The 18,510-nt window shown below is 55.6% G+C and overlaps 2 protein-coding genes across 9 annotated transcripts in view; one reads left to right on the top strand and one right to left on the bottom strand.

Annotated features, from left to right (window-relative positions):
- Aatk (apoptosis associated tyrosine kinase) overlaps positions 1-2,023 on the top strand; it is a 38,981-nt gene extending 36,958 nt beyond the window's left edge. For all 4 annotated transcript variants that reach the window (XM_028853612.2, XM_037200915.1, XM_037200917.1 and 1 more), the window contains 2 exons: positions 39-239; positions 1,014-2,023. In XM_028853612.2, coding sequence (XP_028709445.1) covers positions 39-239; positions 1,014-1,054 — 242 coding nt within the window. In that variant the 3' untranslated portion in view covers positions 1,055-2,023. The remainder of the gene's footprint in view (positions 1-38; positions 240-1,013) is intronic.
- A 647-nt stretch (positions 2,024-2,670) lies between these two features.
- Positions 2,671-18,510, bottom strand: part of Baiap2 (BAR/IMD domain containing adaptor protein 2) — a 70,572-nt gene continuing 54,732 nt past the window's right edge. The window contains exons 7-15 of one of the 5 annotated variants that reach the window (XM_028853617.2): positions 16,397-16,549; positions 13,616-13,840; positions 13,249-13,450; positions 12,648-12,849; positions 11,413-11,481; positions 10,745-10,907; positions 9,040-9,074; positions 6,536-6,583; positions 2,671-3,117 (exon numbers count right to left, since the gene is read on the bottom strand). In XM_028853617.2, coding sequence (XP_028709450.1) covers positions 6,556-6,583; positions 9,040-9,074; positions 10,745-10,907; positions 11,413-11,481; positions 12,648-12,849; positions 13,249-13,450; positions 13,616-13,840; positions 16,397-16,549 — 1,077 coding nt within the window. In that variant the 3' untranslated portion in view covers positions 2,671-3,117; positions 6,536-6,555. Of the gene's footprint in view, positions 3,118-6,535; positions 6,584-7,015; positions 8,556-9,039; positions 9,075-10,744; positions 10,908-11,412; positions 11,482-12,647; positions 12,850-13,248; positions 13,451-13,615; positions 13,841-16,396; positions 16,550-18,510 lie in introns of those variants that run through there. The other 4 variants (XM_028853618.1, XM_028853615.1, XM_028853616.1 and 1 more) reach the window with 4 other exon arrangements.

Here is an 18,510-nt window from a genome sequence, read left to right as displayed (position 1 = left end):
ACGGAATAAGGAAAGTGACTCTGTGGCCTGACTTGCAGGAAGTAGGTTCGAATGGGATGATGATTTCCCGCCAGCACCGGGCAAGGCTGCTATGGTGGCCGCACTGGACCCTGCTGACCCTGTCCTGGCCACGCCTACCACGCCAGCCGCACCCCTCTCCCGGTTCACCGTGTCTCCCACACCTGCCTCCCGCTTCTCCATCACTCACGTGTCTGACTCGGATGCCCAGTCGGTGGGAGGTGAGTGAGGTGGGGCTGAGGTGGGGCACTGCGGATGGACATCTGTGAGGGGTGTCAGCAGGGGAGGCTTGGTGGCCCCTGGCCTCTGGGCAGACACTGTGTCCAGGTGCACTGGCCTCCTGCCTCCTGGGTCCCAGAACCTGCCCACCTCTGCCCAGTCTACCCTCCCCAGCAGACTGCTGGCACCGAGCATTTGTTCTGCACTTCCCGGCCCCACCCTGGCCTCCCCCAGCTCGCTAGAGCAGTCCCAGCATGGAGGTCTCCTACTGCCATCTACTGGCATGCTTCTGATCTGAGGTTCTTGGTAGGTAGGTGCCCCTGTCAGGACTTTACCCACCCAGTCATGTGCCCCTCCACTGCCTGCACCAGGGCAGGCTCCTCTGCCAGGTCTACCTCCTGTAGCCCACCCCCAGTTCCGACAAGCCCTTTCTGTCTACTTCTTACCCTCCCCTGGCTGTGGTAGGTGGCCTTCAGAGGGGATTGTCAGCCTCCTCTCTGGCACAAGGAGATGACTACATGACCGTGACCACGTCCTCTTTGTTTGGGCCTCAGTTCCCATGTGTACAAGGACACGGAGGGCATTTGCTAAGCATTGCTGGCCCTGGAGCTGGGTGACGTGGGAGGAGAAATGGGCCCATCTCCCACCCACCCACAGGTCTACCACACTGAACAGACCTGTTGGTGGGCCAGGCGGTTGGGGCGGGTGGGTTTGGGTGCGTGAGAACCTGTGTCTGGTTACCTCCCCACATGCTCACATAGCATCCCCTTTACCAGGCCCAGCAGCAAGTGCTGGGGGCCGATACACAGAGGCTTGAGACCCAGGTAGTCCCACCCTTCGGAGGCTGGCGTCACTGGAGCCCCTGCCATCCTATCCAGGCAGCAGCGAGGATGGTGGCCGGAAATGAATGGGGACCATCGGCACCCCCACAGCATCCTGGAGAAGCAGGGGGATGAGAGGCCTGCGTCTAGCCCTGGATGTGTTGGGGCGTGCACCTCCCCTGTGCTGCCTCATGGCAGACGTGTCCTGAGTGGACACTGGGGTTTGCTGCAGCCCGAGGGCCTGTGGGTGTCCGTAAGCATACACACACACACTCAAGAAGGGCCCCCCGACCCTAGGTGGCTCTTCACTCCTGACAGACCCCCACCCCACCCGGAAGCCACTCTTCCTAGATGGCCGTTGGTGAACTGGCTTCAGGCCGGGATCATGCAGTCCAGGGCCTGCATGCCCTGATGGCTACGTCCTGCCTTGTGTTCAAAGGACACTTGGCGGGTTTCAAGATGGCTTTAAGCCTGCAGGTCCCTTTTGGGTTCCCCCCCTTCTTACCTGGGTCTAGGTTTGCTCAGAGCAAGGTTGGACCCCTGGGCTCCAAGCCCTTGTCTCAGAGTCTGTGGTGGTCCCCCTTCACTGCGTCTGCAGAAGCCCCCACAGGGCCTGTCTGGATTGTTCTGGCCTAGGTCCTGCCATGTAGCAGAGGCTTCCAGGCCCCAGCCGGACTGCCCCAGAGATGCCCTCTACGGACAGGGTAGTGTGGGAAACATTCCCTTACAGAGAAGTGCCCTGCCCCTACCCTGGTCAGAGAAGAATAGGGTGTACCCTACAGCCACTGTGGGGCTCCTGCCTGCAGGCAGGGCTGGGAGAAAACAGGGCTAGGGTGGGTTGTACAGGGAATATTTTTGTAACTTGCTGGAGTGAATGGAAATGGGGTGATTCTAAGTTATTGTTGCCAAAGACATGTAAAGTATATTGTTGCTTTGGGGGTGGGGGCAATGTTTTTTGTTTTGTTTTGTTTTTGTTTTTAGTTTGAGGCTTAGGATGCTAGTGCAATGATTTTCTTGTTCCTTGTTTTTTAAGAGAAACCAAGCTAAGAAAAAACAGCCTTTGTGCTCGGTGTTTTCTTTCCCGTCTGCAGCTAACACCCTCAGGGGGATGACAGATGGGGAACCTAGCAGTCACCTCTGTTCCTTTGCCCCTTCAGGTCAGATGAAAGGGGACCCCCCAGAGCAAACCCCCCCCCCACAGCCCGTCCTCAGCCAGCAGTGGTGGGGTGGGAGGCAGGGTACTGGTAACTGCACTCTTGTGCTCCCCCTCTGCCCTGTCCGAGGCTAGCCTATGAGCCTGCCTGATGGGTAGGTGGCCCCAGAGCTCTTCCTGGGGTAACCGATGAAGGAGCTCTGCCTGGCTCTTCTCTGCACCCTAGAACTTCTCTCATCAACTCAGCTCACCACACTGCTGCATTCAAAGGTCTGACGAAGTTTCATAAAGGTCCTGCGTTGTAGCTGACACAGGGAATCGGCTGGGGGCTGGGCTGGGCCCCGGGCTCTCTTCTGGGCACAGCATAGCTGTGCTCCTGAGAAATCACTTTTATAAGGGTACGGGTGTGCCCCACCCTGTTCCTGGTCACGCCACCAGGCTGACAGATCACACACTGCACACAGGTGGGCATGTTTATTGACCAGACACATGTGAGCTAAAAAAATTAAAAATAAAAAAAAAATCAGCATGGGAACAGGATCCCTTCCAGCTACAAGCTGACAGAATGTCCTCTTCTGTATTCAGAGGCACTCAAGGTTCCACAGTTGGGATCAGAGATGCCTGCCCCCTCGATGCTGGCCCCTCTGTTGGGGCACACCCATGGCCAGCAGGCATTGACCTCTTGAGGCAGCCACCTCCCCAGGACACCTGGGATCCAGCCCAGGCTGGGCTGATGTGAGGCCACGTTAGGGAGTGGAGCAAGGCTGTCTTCTCCAGAGGGGACACACCGCAGTTACCCTCGGTTGTGTGCGCGCGCGGGGATGCAGATGAGCCCGTCAGCTGAGCAGAGGGGCTGATCTGTCATTGGTCACTGTTGGTTTCAGATGGACGTTGGCGAAGGGATTCCTGGGGAAAGAAGAGCAGTTTTAGTTTGGGCAGGTGTTCCAGTTAAGCTGTGCTACCAGGCTACTCCTGGGACCCCAGCACTAGACCCCAGTGGCCTATTCTTGGAGCCAGGGTTGGAGCTGGGTGCTGTCCCAAGGCCTGTCAGCCCCTTCCCATGTCTACCCACTATCACCTTACATGCTCCACGCTGGACAGCAGCGTGGGCATGATGGTGAGCACTGGCTGTTCCCTTCTCAACTTGGGGTGGATGGCCCTGACAACGTCCTTAAGGAAGGCCTGCTAGAGTTTGGTAAGCCCCCGCCCCCAGGTGGAGCCCAAAGAGTGGTTCCCCCGTACACAGAGGACGCAGCTCACAGGTCACACAAACCAGCCCAAGCATGCAGGGTGCCACAGGAGGCACACTGTAGACACACGGACATGACAGACATGGGGCTCATGAGCCCTGACTCCACAGGCTAGGGGTGGACACCACAGCCACTGCCTTGGCCAGATGACAGTTCCCTCTGCTGAGGGACTAGATATCTTCCTGAGTGGTGGCTGAGCCACCCAAGTGCCCTCAGGCCACAGCTGATACACAACAAGACTCAAGACAAGAAGTGGAAATGAAACAGATGAGTACAGACAGGCTGCACCAGACCAGCCCTCCCGGTAGCCTGTTCTGCAGTCCCTGGCAGGCTTGGGAGGATCCACTCCAGTGGGAACAGCCCAGGGCAGTAGGTGGGAGGGGCCAGGCAGCTCCACAGTGACAGCATGGATGCGCGTGGACACGGGGACTCGCAAGGCACAGGACTGCACTTCCAGGGAAACGTGCTTGGCTCCACAACCATTACCTGGAATGGGTCACCTCTGTGCCTGGTGGGTTCTCAGAAGCCTGGGGGTTGATGGTAGGCCCAGGGTGGGCGAGCAGGCTCTCCATTCAGGGTCCCCAGGAAGACCTACATAGGTAGAGTCTCACCCTACATTTTCCTGAAGATTACATTTTCTAAAAGTCTGAAACACTTGGACTGTGAAGTTTTAATGAAGTTCAGCGAGGCACAGGTCCCTGGCGGCTGTGGGGTTTGGTGTCTGTCACTGCTCACCTCTGCTGAGAGGCAGAGATTAGGGGCCACCATCAGCTCTGCCTGCAGCTTGAGCTCTGCCCCCTGCTGGGCTCCTCTGCTCTGCAGCCCTCGCTGTGGCTGTTTGAGGCGTGAGATACAGACCCTGCCATTACAGCAAGGGTGTGTTAGCTGCAGCCTCTGCATGGCCAGGCTGTCCCTGGCCCACTCCAGATTCTACAGAAGGGCTCTCAAGCCCGGCAAAGGCAACAGCCCTGGGGACACTTGGAATGAGGACAGGTCTTTCTGTTGAGGGAATGGGACAGAGCAGAGCAACGAGCAGGTTGCCCCAGGTCCCAGGGCAGGGTTATCGTGGGACCAGGCCTGAGCAGAATGGATGAGGTATTTGCAGAACATACCTTATTCCTGTCCATTTGCCTCGCTCCTTAACTCACCAAAAGAATCTATCACCAGCTAGTACTAGAATGGACGTTCAGATCCAGAGTGCCCCACCCAAGAGGCCCTCTGTTCTCAAACACTTTCTTCTCTCATCCCCCAAAGCCACGGGGCCATTTGGAGCACAGAGAACCATCCACAGATGCCAAAGCCACAGCAAAGTCTTGCTCTGTACATGTTCCAGTTAGCAGAATCCAGGGACATGCTTCCTTTCAAAGACACTCAGCAGACTAGTGAAATTAACCTGCGGGGGACATGGCCAGCACATGCTGTGCCCAGCAGAAACTATCACCAACATTGACAGGTCTCAACAACAGAACCTGCACCAACAGAAAAGGAGGACCAGGCATCCAGGCCTGGGATCCAGAAATGACAAACGGCATTTATGCAGGATGGAGTTGGCTGAGGCAGCATGGTGGGACACCAGCTGGGCAACAGCCAGCATCAGCTCTCCCCAGCTCTGCAGACACCCATCGATGGAGAGCGCTGTGACCAGAAACCTGGAGAGGCTCAACCCCTGCAGCAGCACAGCCTGCCTTCCCAGCTCCATCTTTACTATTTTCCTCAACAGCCACGCAATGAGAGGCTGGCCACCGCCGAGAACAAGTCCTCATGGAGGACCTGTGCATACCTGTGGGTTTCCATTTCTTCTACCTACACAGGGCTAGGGCACCCCCCAGAACCAAGCCAAGGGTGGTAGCAACCCTCCTGCAGTCCTAAATTCAGGGTGAAGCTGTGTGTGAGTGCTTTGGACACCCCCTTCACTCCCAGCGAGGTGAGCCGCAAGGCAAGGCCGACTGTGGCCGGGAAACGTTTCAGGGGCCATGCAACAGCACTGTCTGCAAACCTATTCTGTCCTGTGCCTGTCACACCCAAGTCCTGGTCCTAGCACAACCTGGTCCCAGGAAGGGCTGCACCGCCTTCCGAGCCTTTTCTCATGCTTTTGCAGGCGAGGATGACACGGCCCCTAACTGGCTTAGTGAGACCCAGAGGGCAGTAAGGTGGGGGTCTGGCAGGCTTGGGCAGGAAATGTAGGCCCCCCTCCCAGAGAACATCTTGGGTGTGCAGATGGAGGCCAGAGAAAGGTGGCCAGCCCAGCCAAGGGCATTTCATTCTCTCTGTAAACTTCAGCAGAACTCCTACAGAATTCACATCACGGATCCCCAGGAAGATGGTAACAACAGGAAAAGGTATTCTGGGTCTGCCTGAGTGGCCTGACTGCCCATGGGCTGGGATACATCACCGTGACTCTCAGGGAGATAATGACCACTCCTGTTAAGGAACACAGGTCCTGGCTTCTCATGCCACCCCTCTGTAGTGTGGGAAGGGAATAAAAGCCCCTTCCACTGTGGCAGGCAATGTGAAGAGTGCCCTCCTCCATGTTGGTCCAGTTCTCCAGCACCAAGGAAAAAGTAGTGTCTTGTAGCCATGTGAGGAAGTGGAGGGAACCAGAAGAGGCAAGATCTGATGACAGAGTTCCACCTGACGCTAGGCCCAGGCTTGGTTCAGCTGCGGCACTCAACAGCTGGGCTCAAGACCAACACCCACGACACCCCAGAGGACACCCAGGTATATGCTGAGTGACGGGGGGAGGCTGTTCCCCTGGGTCTCCCTTTGATTGTGGTGAAGCACCCAGCAGGGCAGGAGAGAACAGATCTGGGCCAGCCCCGTGTCTGGCAGCAAAGGCAGTGAAGGGGCAGAGTTAGAACCACAAGCCTCCAGGCAGAAGGAAGGCAGGAGAACCATAAGCCGGAGGAGGAACCAGGGGAAGGAAGGTCCAGCGCCCAGAGCAAGGCACCTTGGCAGAGCCCAGGCCCTGCCAGGCAGCAGACCCCTCCTGTAGAGGCTGTGCAGACTCAGGCCGAAGGACCCAGCCATAACCACTGCAGATGCACACAGATGGACACAAAACCAGGGCAACTTACTAACGCTAGTCAGGGGCAGCTCAAAATCTGGCCACTTCGACATCAGCACTGTAAGGAAACACAAGGCTTATTGGTAAAACTAGAGCAGCGGACGCACATCTAAGGACACTGGGCAGCAGAAGGCCAGACGGGACGGACACCGTGGAGCAGGTGCAGGCTGCCAGGAAGGAACCTACAGTCCTTGGGCATAGAAGGGGGGGAAAGGGGCACGGCAGCACGGGCAGCATTTTCTCCTGGAGTCTGCGCCATGCCCTTTTAGGCCCTGCTTTCTCAGCCAGGGTGGCAGCCACCCACCCGGGTGTCATCATTAGAGCCAGCTGGGCTGGCGCTATCTGCAAACCTAGAATTGGTCTCAGAATGACCTGCAAATGAGCAAAGAGACTGCACTGGGCCACAAGCCGGGGTGCACTGAGGTGTGGCCTGGCCCACACAGCCCCAACACATGCCAGGGAGCTGGAAGGAGGCACCAGACCAACTCAGTGCAATAAATAAAACCTTTATTCCAACAGTTGACCGCAGTACAGGGCACAGTTCAGATTTTAAAAAAAAGGAAAGGAAAAAGGAAAAATATTTTTAGCACTTTACATCTTCATACAAGTTTGCTGTTTGTGTCTACATTCATCCATTGCACATGGAATCCCCTGGATTTGAAACTTTTAGCAAAATTAGAACAACACAGAAAGTTCTTTACACAGGTCCAAGTTCTGGCTGTGTTTTCCTTAAATATAAAACAGGGTCTGTCTGTCTGTGTCTGAGCTGCTGCGTCAGACTCGACCAGCCACGCCCTAGTCCTCGGCAGGCTTGTGGAAGGTTTTGCTAACCACATCAGAGGCGTCTGCAGCTTCCCAAGGGCTCCCGCCAGGTGCAGGGCTGAGCCCGCTGGGCCTTGGGCTCCGCTGCCCAGAATTCAGTGTGTGAAGAGACAAAACCAGTAGCCACTGAGTCCAGTGTGCCTGTTTCTAAAGTCACCAAGACACACAAAAGACGAGAGTGCTTAGGAGGATCTGGGCCAGGGCCCGCCTCTCCCCCCCGGCCCTCTGCAGCCCAGGGGCAACAGGGCCGTGACTCCCTCAAAGGCTGGTTATAGAAATGATTCCCCAAAAGTGTGTGTGTGTGTGGATGGACGGGTGGGGTTGGTCTCGAGGTCTTTGGAATGTCCGCATGTGGCCGGGCAGCACCTGCTCTTGCCCCCAGCTCCCGCCAGGGCACTGCATGAGGTAACGCCACCCTTTGTAGGGACGCCGCACTCCGTTCTACATGTACCTGCCCAGCAGAATCTGCCAAGGAAAGAGGCCCAGTGCCTGGCTTTGTGGGATGGGCAGGGCCTGGCTGGGGCTGCAGCCTCCATCACAGGAGTGGCCAGCTTCCTCAGGAGGCTCCCCGAGTGCCCATGTAAGCCCCTTTTCTCGGTGCAGCCCTTGGAAGGGGCCTGAGGCAGGCCAAGGTCCCTGGGCCTGAGCCCCCAGGGCCCTAAGCCCCTTCCTGTTCTAGAAGATGCCAGCACTCTGGGGGTCAGATGCAGAATAACAGTACGTACACCGGAGTCCATGCATATCTGTTTTTGTTTTTAGGAAAAAAAAAAGTCCTTTTTCCTATTTTTCTTTTTTCTTTTTTTTTTTTCTTTTTTTTAAGATTTTTCTTTTTCTTCAAACTCTAGACCTGGCTCGTGGCCAGCCTTAGAAAAGGGATGCGCATCGTGAACACCACAGGGCTAGGGCAGCAGGTAAGGACACTGCTTTGCCACCCAGCCAGCAGGCCCCACCTGGCAGGTAATGCTCAAGGCGAGGGACACCTGTTGGGGGCAGGAGCACGGGGCGCGGGGAGCAGCACCATGGACCCTGAGGAGTTTCAGAGTCTGGGGTCACCAACCAAAAGGCAGGAGCGGGTGGGAAAGAAAAGAACCCGGGAACAAACCAACGAGAGCTGAGGAGGGAAACCGATGGAGACGGGGGAGGAGCTCTTCAGAGCAGCTGCCTGGGGTCAGCATCCTCACACTGTGGACACGAGCGTGCCACTGCCACTGTGGAACAAAGCACAGGACAGCTGCCCAGATGCGTGCCCACCGTCCGCCAGAGGCAGCAGGCCCGCCCGCCACCCAGCAACAGCCCGGGCCAGCAGCCAGGCTACCTGGCTTCTGGGAGGATGATGAAGCCAGGACAAGACTGTGCCCAGGGGCAGCAGCTCCAGCCCTTGTGGTCCTACCTGGTTCTAGGGAGAAAAGGCCTAGAGGTGGGCTGACGACCCTTCCCAACCCTGTCCTGCCTGCTGGGATGGACAGAGCAGGCCAAGACACCAAGAACCAGCAGGATATGCTCGCTCTACTTAGAAAAGAGCAGAGTAGGAGCCCAGGAGAGGTGGGTGGGTCCAACTCTGGTGGCAGGCTCAGGGTCAAGCCTTGGGTTCCCAAAGTAAGAAAAGCCATTTTTCTAGGTCCCAAGAGAGAAGTTACTCTACCCGAGCCCATGGCCACCCACCCACCCACAACGAAATCTGAAGCCTCTTACCTGCTCACAGACCGTGCCCCATAGTCATCCAGACCCTAGGGAGCAAAGAGAGCAATCAGGTTGGGCTCCAGAGACTAAGACCCGCACTCTTACTGACAATGTGTCCCTGGTACAGTCCTCAAAAAGGCGGCTTTGCCCATGCTGAGGTCCAGGCTGGGTGTCCAGAAAGCTGGCTCCTTCCCCACCATTCTCTACCCTCTCTTTGGTCACTGTGGTTGGGACCTTTCCAGAGACGATTATTCTGGATGGTGACCTGGATGTGGTGACCTCTCTCATTAACAGGGATACTGGCCATCTGGCCAGGTGTAGACTGGACCATGTGTGCTTTCTGTACATACAGGACAGATCACTTAACGACATCACTGGAAATGCCTCCCTTGCAATGGCGCTTCCCCAAGAAATAGTTTCTTTAGGGACAGCAAGGAGAGGTCAGGTCTCCGTAGGCAGAGGGCCTTCCTGTAAAGCCAGGGACTTGGGAGGCAGACAGAAAGATGAGCAATGGGAAGGATGCTTCAGGAGACCACTGCTTGCCAGCCTACCTCACAGATGCCTGGGCTGGCTCTGGCCTGGGTATCCTGCCCAGGAGGGGACACCTTGGGCATGGATTAAAGCTAGCTGCAGATGACTTCCCATCTCCACCAGGCATGAAGGGGTGGTAGATTCACCATCCTTAGCTTTCCCAGCTTTGACCCAATTGCTTCCCAGAGGCTGGCCTATGCCAAGGTCCATAACTCCAACTGGACACCCCGCTGCGACCACATGCTCTGAGTACCAACTCCAGTGTGGCTCTGATCCAGAAGGCTCTAGCCAAGAACCATTATAATCTAGACCTCCTCAGACTCAAGCCCCCAATCACATTCACATTGCCTGACCTGCAGACTCCTTGGAGGCAGCCCTTCCAAAGCATCACCAAGGCTCTAGGGCAGGACAGGTACAAACAAAAGGAGGATCTTGCTTGCCTCAAACATGACAGCACATTCTTAGGTAATATTGTCAACAGAACCCCTCAGATTCTGGGACACCATGATTGTCTTCAGGTGGTCTAAGACTTGGAAATGGTGGGCTCTCTTTCTTTCTTTATGTCCAGGTAGAGGCCCTGCCCTAGGGCTGGATGGAGCCACAGACAAGCTGCTATCCCTTCTGCGCTCAAGGCTAGAGCAGACCAACCTCCTTCTCACAGGAGTCCCAGGTTTATAGGAGCTACGATCCAGCCCCGCACGTCCGTGGGGCTGCACTCAAAGCCGGAACCACCCAGGACATTCTGACTACCACCAGGGGTTTGACAGGGACCCTTCTCAGGGCCTAGAGGCCTTAAGCAGCCATCTATGGTCTCACACTGACTAGAAAACACTGGACAGCAGCAAATCACACTACCATCTAGACCCCAGCACCCTGCAGCTTTTAGGGAAGGAGTTTGAAGTTCTGATTCCCTGTCCCCTAGGTGGTAGTGGGTCTCCAGGATGATCCCCAGGCCAGCCACGCCCAAGTTCCCACAGCACACCAAGCAGAAGGGTGGTGAATACACTAAGTTGGGTAGGGTGTGTGGCTAAGGTCCCCAGCCACAGAGCCTTTGCCTTAGGCCTGTCAGCCAAGAGGCCCCAGACACCAGTTAGCACCAGGTGCCGGGCTCTTGGAGAATCCTCTAAGTTTTGCCAGCCAAGTCCGTGGTCCTGCCATGCAGATCCATCTCAGCCCCAGGCCTCACCTGAGAGAAGGCAGGGACTGCCACACTGTAGGGTCTCTGCTTGAACGTCCCCGCTGTCTGGGTGGGGAAGGCCCGGGAGGACGTGCCGTAGTCAGGAGGAGGGATGGCCAGGTCGTCCTTGTCCAGAAGGTTGCCTGTGCTGCTGCTCTTGCCTTGCTGCAGGCTGCGGGGACAAGGGACTCAGCGGCTGGCCAGACAGTCCAGCCCACAGCCCGTGTTCTCACTCAGCTGCCCTGGGCTGCTGTCGGTAGCCAGTGACGTTTTTAGGTCTCCCCTCTGGCCTCCAGGCCCAGTTTTCCTGAACTGTGCATACAGATACACCAGGAGGAAACTGCCGAATGCTTCCCGGTGAAGCCCAGTCACCTTGCCAAAGACAGCTAGGAGTCTTCAAGGGTCCCTCCAACCCTGCTCTAGGGGTAAGTAGTGGAGGTGTAGCAGTCATGATGGGCTAACAACTGCCCACATTGCACCTGCTGTTCTCCCCAGCATCCCCAGGACTCTCGGGACCCATCCCCAGAACACCTCATAACACTGCAGCATCTCACATCCTCCCACGTATAGTCTCAAACACACAGCAGGGCCTATGAGACGGCTCTGGAGGGCAGAGGAAGACCTAGAAGGCCTGCCCAGTTTGGTGCCCAGGGGCCCAGCCTAGCCAGTATGCTTACCTCATGTGCAACCTGTCACTTCCATCGCTGTCCAGGACCCGAGTGTAGGAGAAGGGAAACCAGCCACGCCTAGAAGAAAAGTCCTAGGTGAGAGCCCAGAATCCATTCTATAGGCCCTCCATATGCATGACAGGGCAGAATGGTGGCCCCGTTGACCACTGTCAGATCCAAAGTCCTAGCAGTTCCCCAGCCTGTCCTTATCTTTCTGTGTAAGGCTAGGTGCTCATGTTCAAGGAGACCAACCAAGTGGCCGGTGCTGGGTCTGCACCGAGCCCCAAGGATGAGGCAGCCCAGCCTGGAGGAGCCATGGGTCTGAGCACCTGTACCTCACCTGCCACACAGCCCACTACCATGATGGTGACAGCTGTAAGACCAGGAGACCGCTGGGCGCCTTTAGTCCCAGCACCCAGGAGGCAGAGGCAGGTGGATCTCTGTGAGTTCGAGGCCAGCCTGGTCTACAAAGCGAGTTCCAGGAAAGGCACAAAGCTACACAGAGAAACCCTGTCTTGAAAAAACAAAAAAAACCCAAAACAACAACAACAAAAAAAGACCAGGAGACCACTGGGACAGAGGCAATGAGCCTCTTGGAGGCTCCCTGCCCACTCTGAAGCTGCCACTGGGCCACAGCAAAGCTCAGTTTAGCCTCGATTTGGCCAGAGCTGCTTAGTCATATGGGTAAAAGACACACTCAGACAAAAACTTGCTGCTTTCCTGGGGATGCAGGCTGCCTCCAGGTGGCACCGAGACTTGGTGATGTTGCTGGAGGGAATTTGGAACTACAGGAGAGTTGGGGGACAGGGAGTCTCAGGCTGAGCTGGGTGGCCCTAAGACTTGGTGACATTGCCAAAGGCTATTCAGACCTACAGGAGTTTGTGGGGGAGGTGGGTGTCTCAGATTGGTCAAGTCTGCTCTGCCACATATTACCAGGAAAACCATACATAGGCCTCCACCTTGAAAATGGCCAGGTATGCCACCATACACATACATTCAGAAAACTGTCCTGTGCCGAATACGCAGCAAAGAATAACCAATCACAGAGAGACAGAAGTAACAGCCAAGGGCTTCTGTAAAGATTAGGCTAGTGGGGAAAAGGCCAGGATATGCGAGATTATGTGTTGTGCTTGTCTTTCTTGCTCAGGTTTCCCGGTAGATGCTAGCACATCTGAGTGCCACCACCCCCTTGTTTGCTATGTGGGCAGGCTGCTTCACACTTGTCCCTGCAGGTGGGTGCTCACATCTTGGTCTTCTCGCTCTCGCCATAGTGCCAGCCATCACGGGCCTCAGGCACTAGCAGTGTGATGAGGTCGCCCTCCTTGAAGCTCAGCAGAGTGCTGTTGTCACCGGCTGCGTGGGAGAAAATGGCCTTGACCCGCATGCGGCCGTTACGTTCTAGGCCAGCTGCCATGGAGCTCGAACGTGGTAGTGTCTTATTCTCAGCTGCCGGGACAACGGGTATGTGCGTGAGAGGACTGTTCATGACAGATGGAGCCGGCAAACAGGATTAACAATAGTCATGGACCAAACACAGGAGCTGTCCCATGATCAACTGAAACTCCCTCCACCCTCCAGCCTGTCTGTCCGCTACAAACAGGGTCCTGGTCTCATTCCACCATGCCATTCTACCAATCAATACACACTACATGCTCACACATGCGTAACATCCCCATGCACAAACCATCCACAGATATTTGTAGACATGCACACAGGCCTATGTACATATATACCATGCAGAAACACATGTTCACGTATATACCTACATACATACTCCCACAGTCATGTGCACGCACACGCACTCACAAGCCTTGGTTTCTCAGCCTAGTACCCTCAGGCCCTTACTGGTGGCATAGCTGTTCTTCGGGGTCACGCTCTTGCGCACGGGGAGTGTGTTGGAGTACGAGTCGCTCAGCTTGCTTTGAGACTGCGGAGGAGACAGGGATTTGGGCTGGGCAGCCTTGCGGTCAGCCCAGGGGTTGTAGTCCTCGCTGTCCGGGCCTGCGACGCCATTCATGACAGGTACATTCTCCTGAGCAGACATCCGCTGGAGGAAGAGGCAGGGGCAGGGCGTCGCTGGGAGCCACCTCGGGAGTAACCCTGCACCCACCACAGGGACCTGGGCTCAGCACATTGGGCTTGCCCATTAGAGAACATGCTGCCACCCTAAGCAAAGGGAACACCCCTAAGCTTTTGAAGGCCCAGGACTCACCCCCACAAACGGTGCCAGCTCAGGTGGCACTGGCAAGGGTTTGGCTCCAGGAATGGGGTCTGAGATGACCAGGTTGGACTTGGAGGCTGACAGGGTACTAGGAAGGATGGAACCATTGCTGCTGGCTATCTGTTGCATCAGCTGGACAGCACGGTCTGGAATCTTGTTGGGGTCAGCACAGGCTTGCTGCCACAGAGGCAGCTTCTGGGCTAGCAACTCCTTGCCCTAGAGTGGACGACACAGGACAGGAATGGAGTCAGCAGCGGCATGAGTTCCCGCAGCGGGCACAGGCCAGAGCTGTCTTCCTGAGCACCGTCACCTTGCTCACATGTGGCCTGGCCTGGCCCACTGCTGTTCTTCATCAACGGTTCCTCAAAACTCGACAGCCACCTGTGAGGCCTTGCATCTCCAAAGGGGACACCTGCCAAAGGGCCTGGCATGCACCTGTGTGCTCGGTCACTGAGAACACCAGGCATGAGATCAGACCAAAGAAGGCCCTGTTCTGGCAAGTGCTTCCTCAGGGGCCTGAAGGAAACAAAGTGGACAGCTTCCACAGCCAGCCCCGGGGTAGGCAGCTCCTCTGTGGGCAAAACTACACAGCATTGAGGAAAGAGTCATCTGGCAGGTAGGGAGGAGGTTAAAACTGGAGACAGAACAGAGCTGCCCAGTCATGGTCAAGCCACGAGCTGGAGATGTGCAAAGGTGGCCCCTGTCTGGAGACAGGCTCGCCACTCCTACCCACCTCTAGGGGTCAAGAGCTTGTCTTGTCTCTGGGGCACATGAAGGCCTATCTCGGGTCCAGCCCACCCCGTGAGCATACAGGATGTGCAGAGGATGAGGGAGCATGGACATGACATGAATTCTGCTTTACAGCTTTGGGTCTGTTTGAAGAAACTCAAAGGCCTGAATGGGCAGTACAGCTCTTCCTGGCATCTGTACAGGTGAGGCAGCCCCTGCCCCAGCAGCCATTACAACAAGTGGGCTTCCAGGGCTGTAGTGCTGCAGAGGGTCAAATCCTTACATCCCGAGAGGGCCACACTTGCAGAACAGCATCAAGATCTGTGTTCAGTGCCTGCACGCAGTATAGCCAGCTGCCCACACAGGGAGGTCAGAGCCCTTCTTCTAGTCCTGACACAAGTCTGGTTCCCACTAGAGGGCGCAGATGCCTCTGCCAGCCTCAGAGCGCTGTGCTGGCAATTGCACCCAGTTAGTTAAACTACCAGTAGTTCTCAGAGTGGGGACTGAGGGGTACAGTAGAAGAGGAGGAGGCACAGACAGCATGTCTCTCAGGACACAGGTGCAATTCTGACCCGGCTGGGTCCCTGCTTCCAGCTGGAACAGCCCAGGTAGAAAGCAGCCTCTGGGCTTTTGTTTTCTTGGTGCCCAAGGCCCTGAGGACTAGAGCAGAGGTTGTAGGTCATGTGTGTACATGTGTGGGAAGGACACATGTCGGTGTGTATAGTGACAGTTTCTAGACCACCTTCCCTCACCAGGACATGACCAGGGTCTCTGTGGTTGGCTGGGCTGTCTAATCACATCTAAGGTCTTTGAGTATTCTTGAATGTTCCAGGGGACACAATCTGACCCCACTTTAGCTCCTACAGATGTAGTGAATGACAGGGTTCCATTCACCCCAACATGTTTCCAGCAAGAGTCTAACATCTGTGCCTTTCCTACCCTTGGGGGTTATGTCAGCCCTTTGAATGCCCTGGGCCTCTGAACTCTGCCTCCCAAGCCCAGGCCATATATTCTGGAACTCATGGCAGACCATCCTGGAGGAGGCAGCTCCTTACAAGGACTTTCTTTGTTCAGCAAGGCTGGGCTAGGTCTTGGAATGTGGCACCTCCCAGGAAATGTGTGTGTGTGTGTGTGTGTGTCCCGATGGAATAGGCTGTAAGCAGGGAGAGGGAACATGGGGGTGTCTAAAGGGGTCCTCGTTAGAATTAGTGGAAAGAGGTTCGTTTCTCAGTGGTCATGGAGGAACCAGGAATGGCTAAATAAATGAGCCCAGTGCTTGATGGCACCAGAGAAAGTGGGGACAAGGAGGGACTCTGAGGACACCCATGTGACCAGTCTGGGCTCCGAAGAGGCCACCTGGAGCAGTAAAGGGGAGGGACTAAGTGTCAGGGACTTGGGGGTTAGGCAGGGACCATAGATGGGAGGTGTGGTGTGGGATGAGGGTGGCCAGTTCCATGTGGGACAGCCAAACCATGGCAGCTGGTAGACAGTAAGCCACACAGGTCCGTATGTCTAGTGACATGGTCTGGCCTTAGAGGATAGGAGTTGTCAGTTTCACAGTTGCAGACCCACTGGCCCAGGGGTCACCCAGGTGTTCAGATAAGCACGTAATCAGGAGAAATAAGTGAAGGAAAAAAGCTAACACTTCAGAGGCCAGGAGGGCTGTGGGCACTCCCTCTCGGGCCGGCCATCAGCCTAGCTAGACCTTGGCTGCAGCAGAAAAGCCAAGGGTGATGTGATTTTAGAAAGGCCCCAAACCTACCCCACTCTGAGCTCTCCTCAGCAGGCAGTCAGTTGCAGTCTCCCAAAATATCCAGCAATTTCTAATGCTGGTCTTCAAAATGCCATGCCCTTTGACCTGGCAGTTCTTCCTCTAAACTCTGTTCCCCAGTCTGAGGTGCACAAGGACGCTTCTCTGTTAGTGCCTTCTCTGGGAGCTGGGACACTCATGAACATAGTCTGGGTCCATGCACAGCTAGTTCCCTCTTGCAAAAGGCGCCAGCTGCACTGGCAGGCAGACTGCAGCCCACGGTGTTAGCTTACCTTGGAGTGGTAAGCAGCAGAATTCTTGGCCACAGCACACTGCTTCTCCACCAGGAAGCAGAACCTCCTGCGCTCCTCAGTGAGCGCTGTCTTGTAGCCGTCAGATACGTAGTTCTCCAGCTCACCTTGCTTGTTGCTGATGGCATCGATGTACTGGGGGCAGAAGGACAGGCTGGTGAGCAGAGGCAGCTCTTGCTAGGGTTTAGTTAAGCAACATATCCAATCATCCCTGCAGGCCACTTTCAGCATGCCTGCATGCTGCCCAGGATCTTGTCTCCTGTGGAGGACCCAGGTGGAGGATCTCTGGGTTTATAAACATACACTGTGAATACATAAGCATGCACATGGAGCCAAAGATTGACACTGGTGTCTTCCTTGATCACTCTGTTTACTGAAGCAGAGTCTCTCACAGAACCTAGAGCTCCCCATTTCTACTAGTTTAGCTTGCCCTGGGGACCCTGTTTCCACCTCCCAAATGCTGGAACTCCAGGTATATGCTACCACTCTCACCCGGCATTTATGTGGGTGCTAGGGATCAGAACCATGGCCCTTACACTTTTGTGGCGAGTGCTTTATCTACTGAGCCCAACACAAACTCCCCAGCCCCCATATAATTGTTTTTTGTTTGTTTTTTTGAGACAGGGTTTCTCTGTGTAGCTCTGGAGCCTGTCCTGGATCTCATTCTGTAGACAAGGCTGGCCTCGAACTCACAGAGATCCGCCTGCCTCTGCCTCCTGAGTGCTAGGATTAAAGGCGTGCGCCACCACTGCCCAGCTACAAATGTATTTTTGAGACAGGATCTTCATGTAGCCAGGCTAGTTTTGAACTATAAAACTCAAGCATGCCTTGAATTTGAGTAATCCTTCTATCTCGCCTCTTATTGCTGGGATTACAACCAATCCCAGCCTTCCTTGGGCTTTTCCTGAGAAGGCGAAAGTAAGGTAGCAGTGGCAGGTCAGCTCCACCCAGGCTTCAGCTCCACACAGCCCAGGCACGTCAGAGTGGAGGGGCTTCTGCAATGCCCCCTCGTGTCCTGGCTCCACACAGCCCAGGGCAGTTCTTAGTCTCATGTCACCTAGAGTCTCTCTTGCCTCCGAGTCTCGGCTTGAGCAGAAGATACAGAATGGAGACACTGACAGAGGAGACTCAGATAAGCCTGTGGCTAGAGAGAGACCATGGGCACCCAGGAATGAGGAGGTGGGAAGGGGCAGGGGAGCACATCCTAGATTATTCCATGAATACCATACCTAGGTGAGGAGAGACCTCTTTGGGGCTGTGAGGCCCCTCATCAGAAACATACAGGTCACCGTCACTGGAACAGGGTGTGCCTGGGTGAGGGCCCTCATAGAGCAGGAAGTGAAAAATGACCTAAGCTCTTGCCTTTTCACCTGGGTTACCTGGGTTTCACCTGGGTGTCCAATCTGGGTGGCTTTGTAAGACCCTCACAGATACTCTGGGCTCAAGAGAGATATGTGGTCACTGTGATTGCACAGAACTCGGAGAGCACTGCCCACCCCCGTCCCCATCTAGAGACTCCTGAGGTCACAGGGCTGTCTCTGGCCACCAGTAGCTGTCTCTTCCCAACCTCGCTTGAGCGTTCTGGGGACACATAAGCTACCCAGGAAGGTTCTTGCCAAAAATCCCCCAAGACCTGTGTAAACCTCCAGACCAAACTGCCCATTCTAAGTGTGCCAAGACAGAGGACTGGGGAATCTAGAGCTCAGGGAAGTCAATTTTATGGAGACAAGAAGGGAGAAGATGGCATCAGGTGAAGTGTAGCAGTTGACATCCAGCGGGGACAGTCTCACACTGTAAAGATGGATGGACGTGCTGACACATGCCATGAAGACGGGTGCTCTGGACTGAAAGTGTAGCTCAGTGGTAGGCACTTGCATAGCACAAGAGATGCCCTGGGCTCCACCCCCCCTGCAGCACCACAAAAATAAACAAAAGGGGGTGGAGTTCAGCTGGCAGAGTGCTTGTCTTGCAGCACAAGCCTGGGCTGCACCCTGCGCAGTGTGAAGGTGCAGTGCGGCCGCATCCAGTGTTCCCAACGCTCCTGAAGGTCTTCCGAGCTGTACAGGGAGTCCAAGGTTAACCTAGGGTACCGAGAC

Source organism: Peromyscus leucopus, chromosome 8b, assembly GCF_004664715.2.
Source record: "Peromyscus leucopus breed LL Stock chromosome 8b, UCI_PerLeu_2.1, whole genome shotgun sequence".
Taxonomy (NCBI): Eukaryota; Metazoa; Chordata; class Mammalia; order Rodentia; family Cricetidae; genus Peromyscus; species Peromyscus leucopus.
Note: the sequence above shows the minus strand (reverse complement) of the source record. Positions and strands in the feature narration are given on the sequence as shown.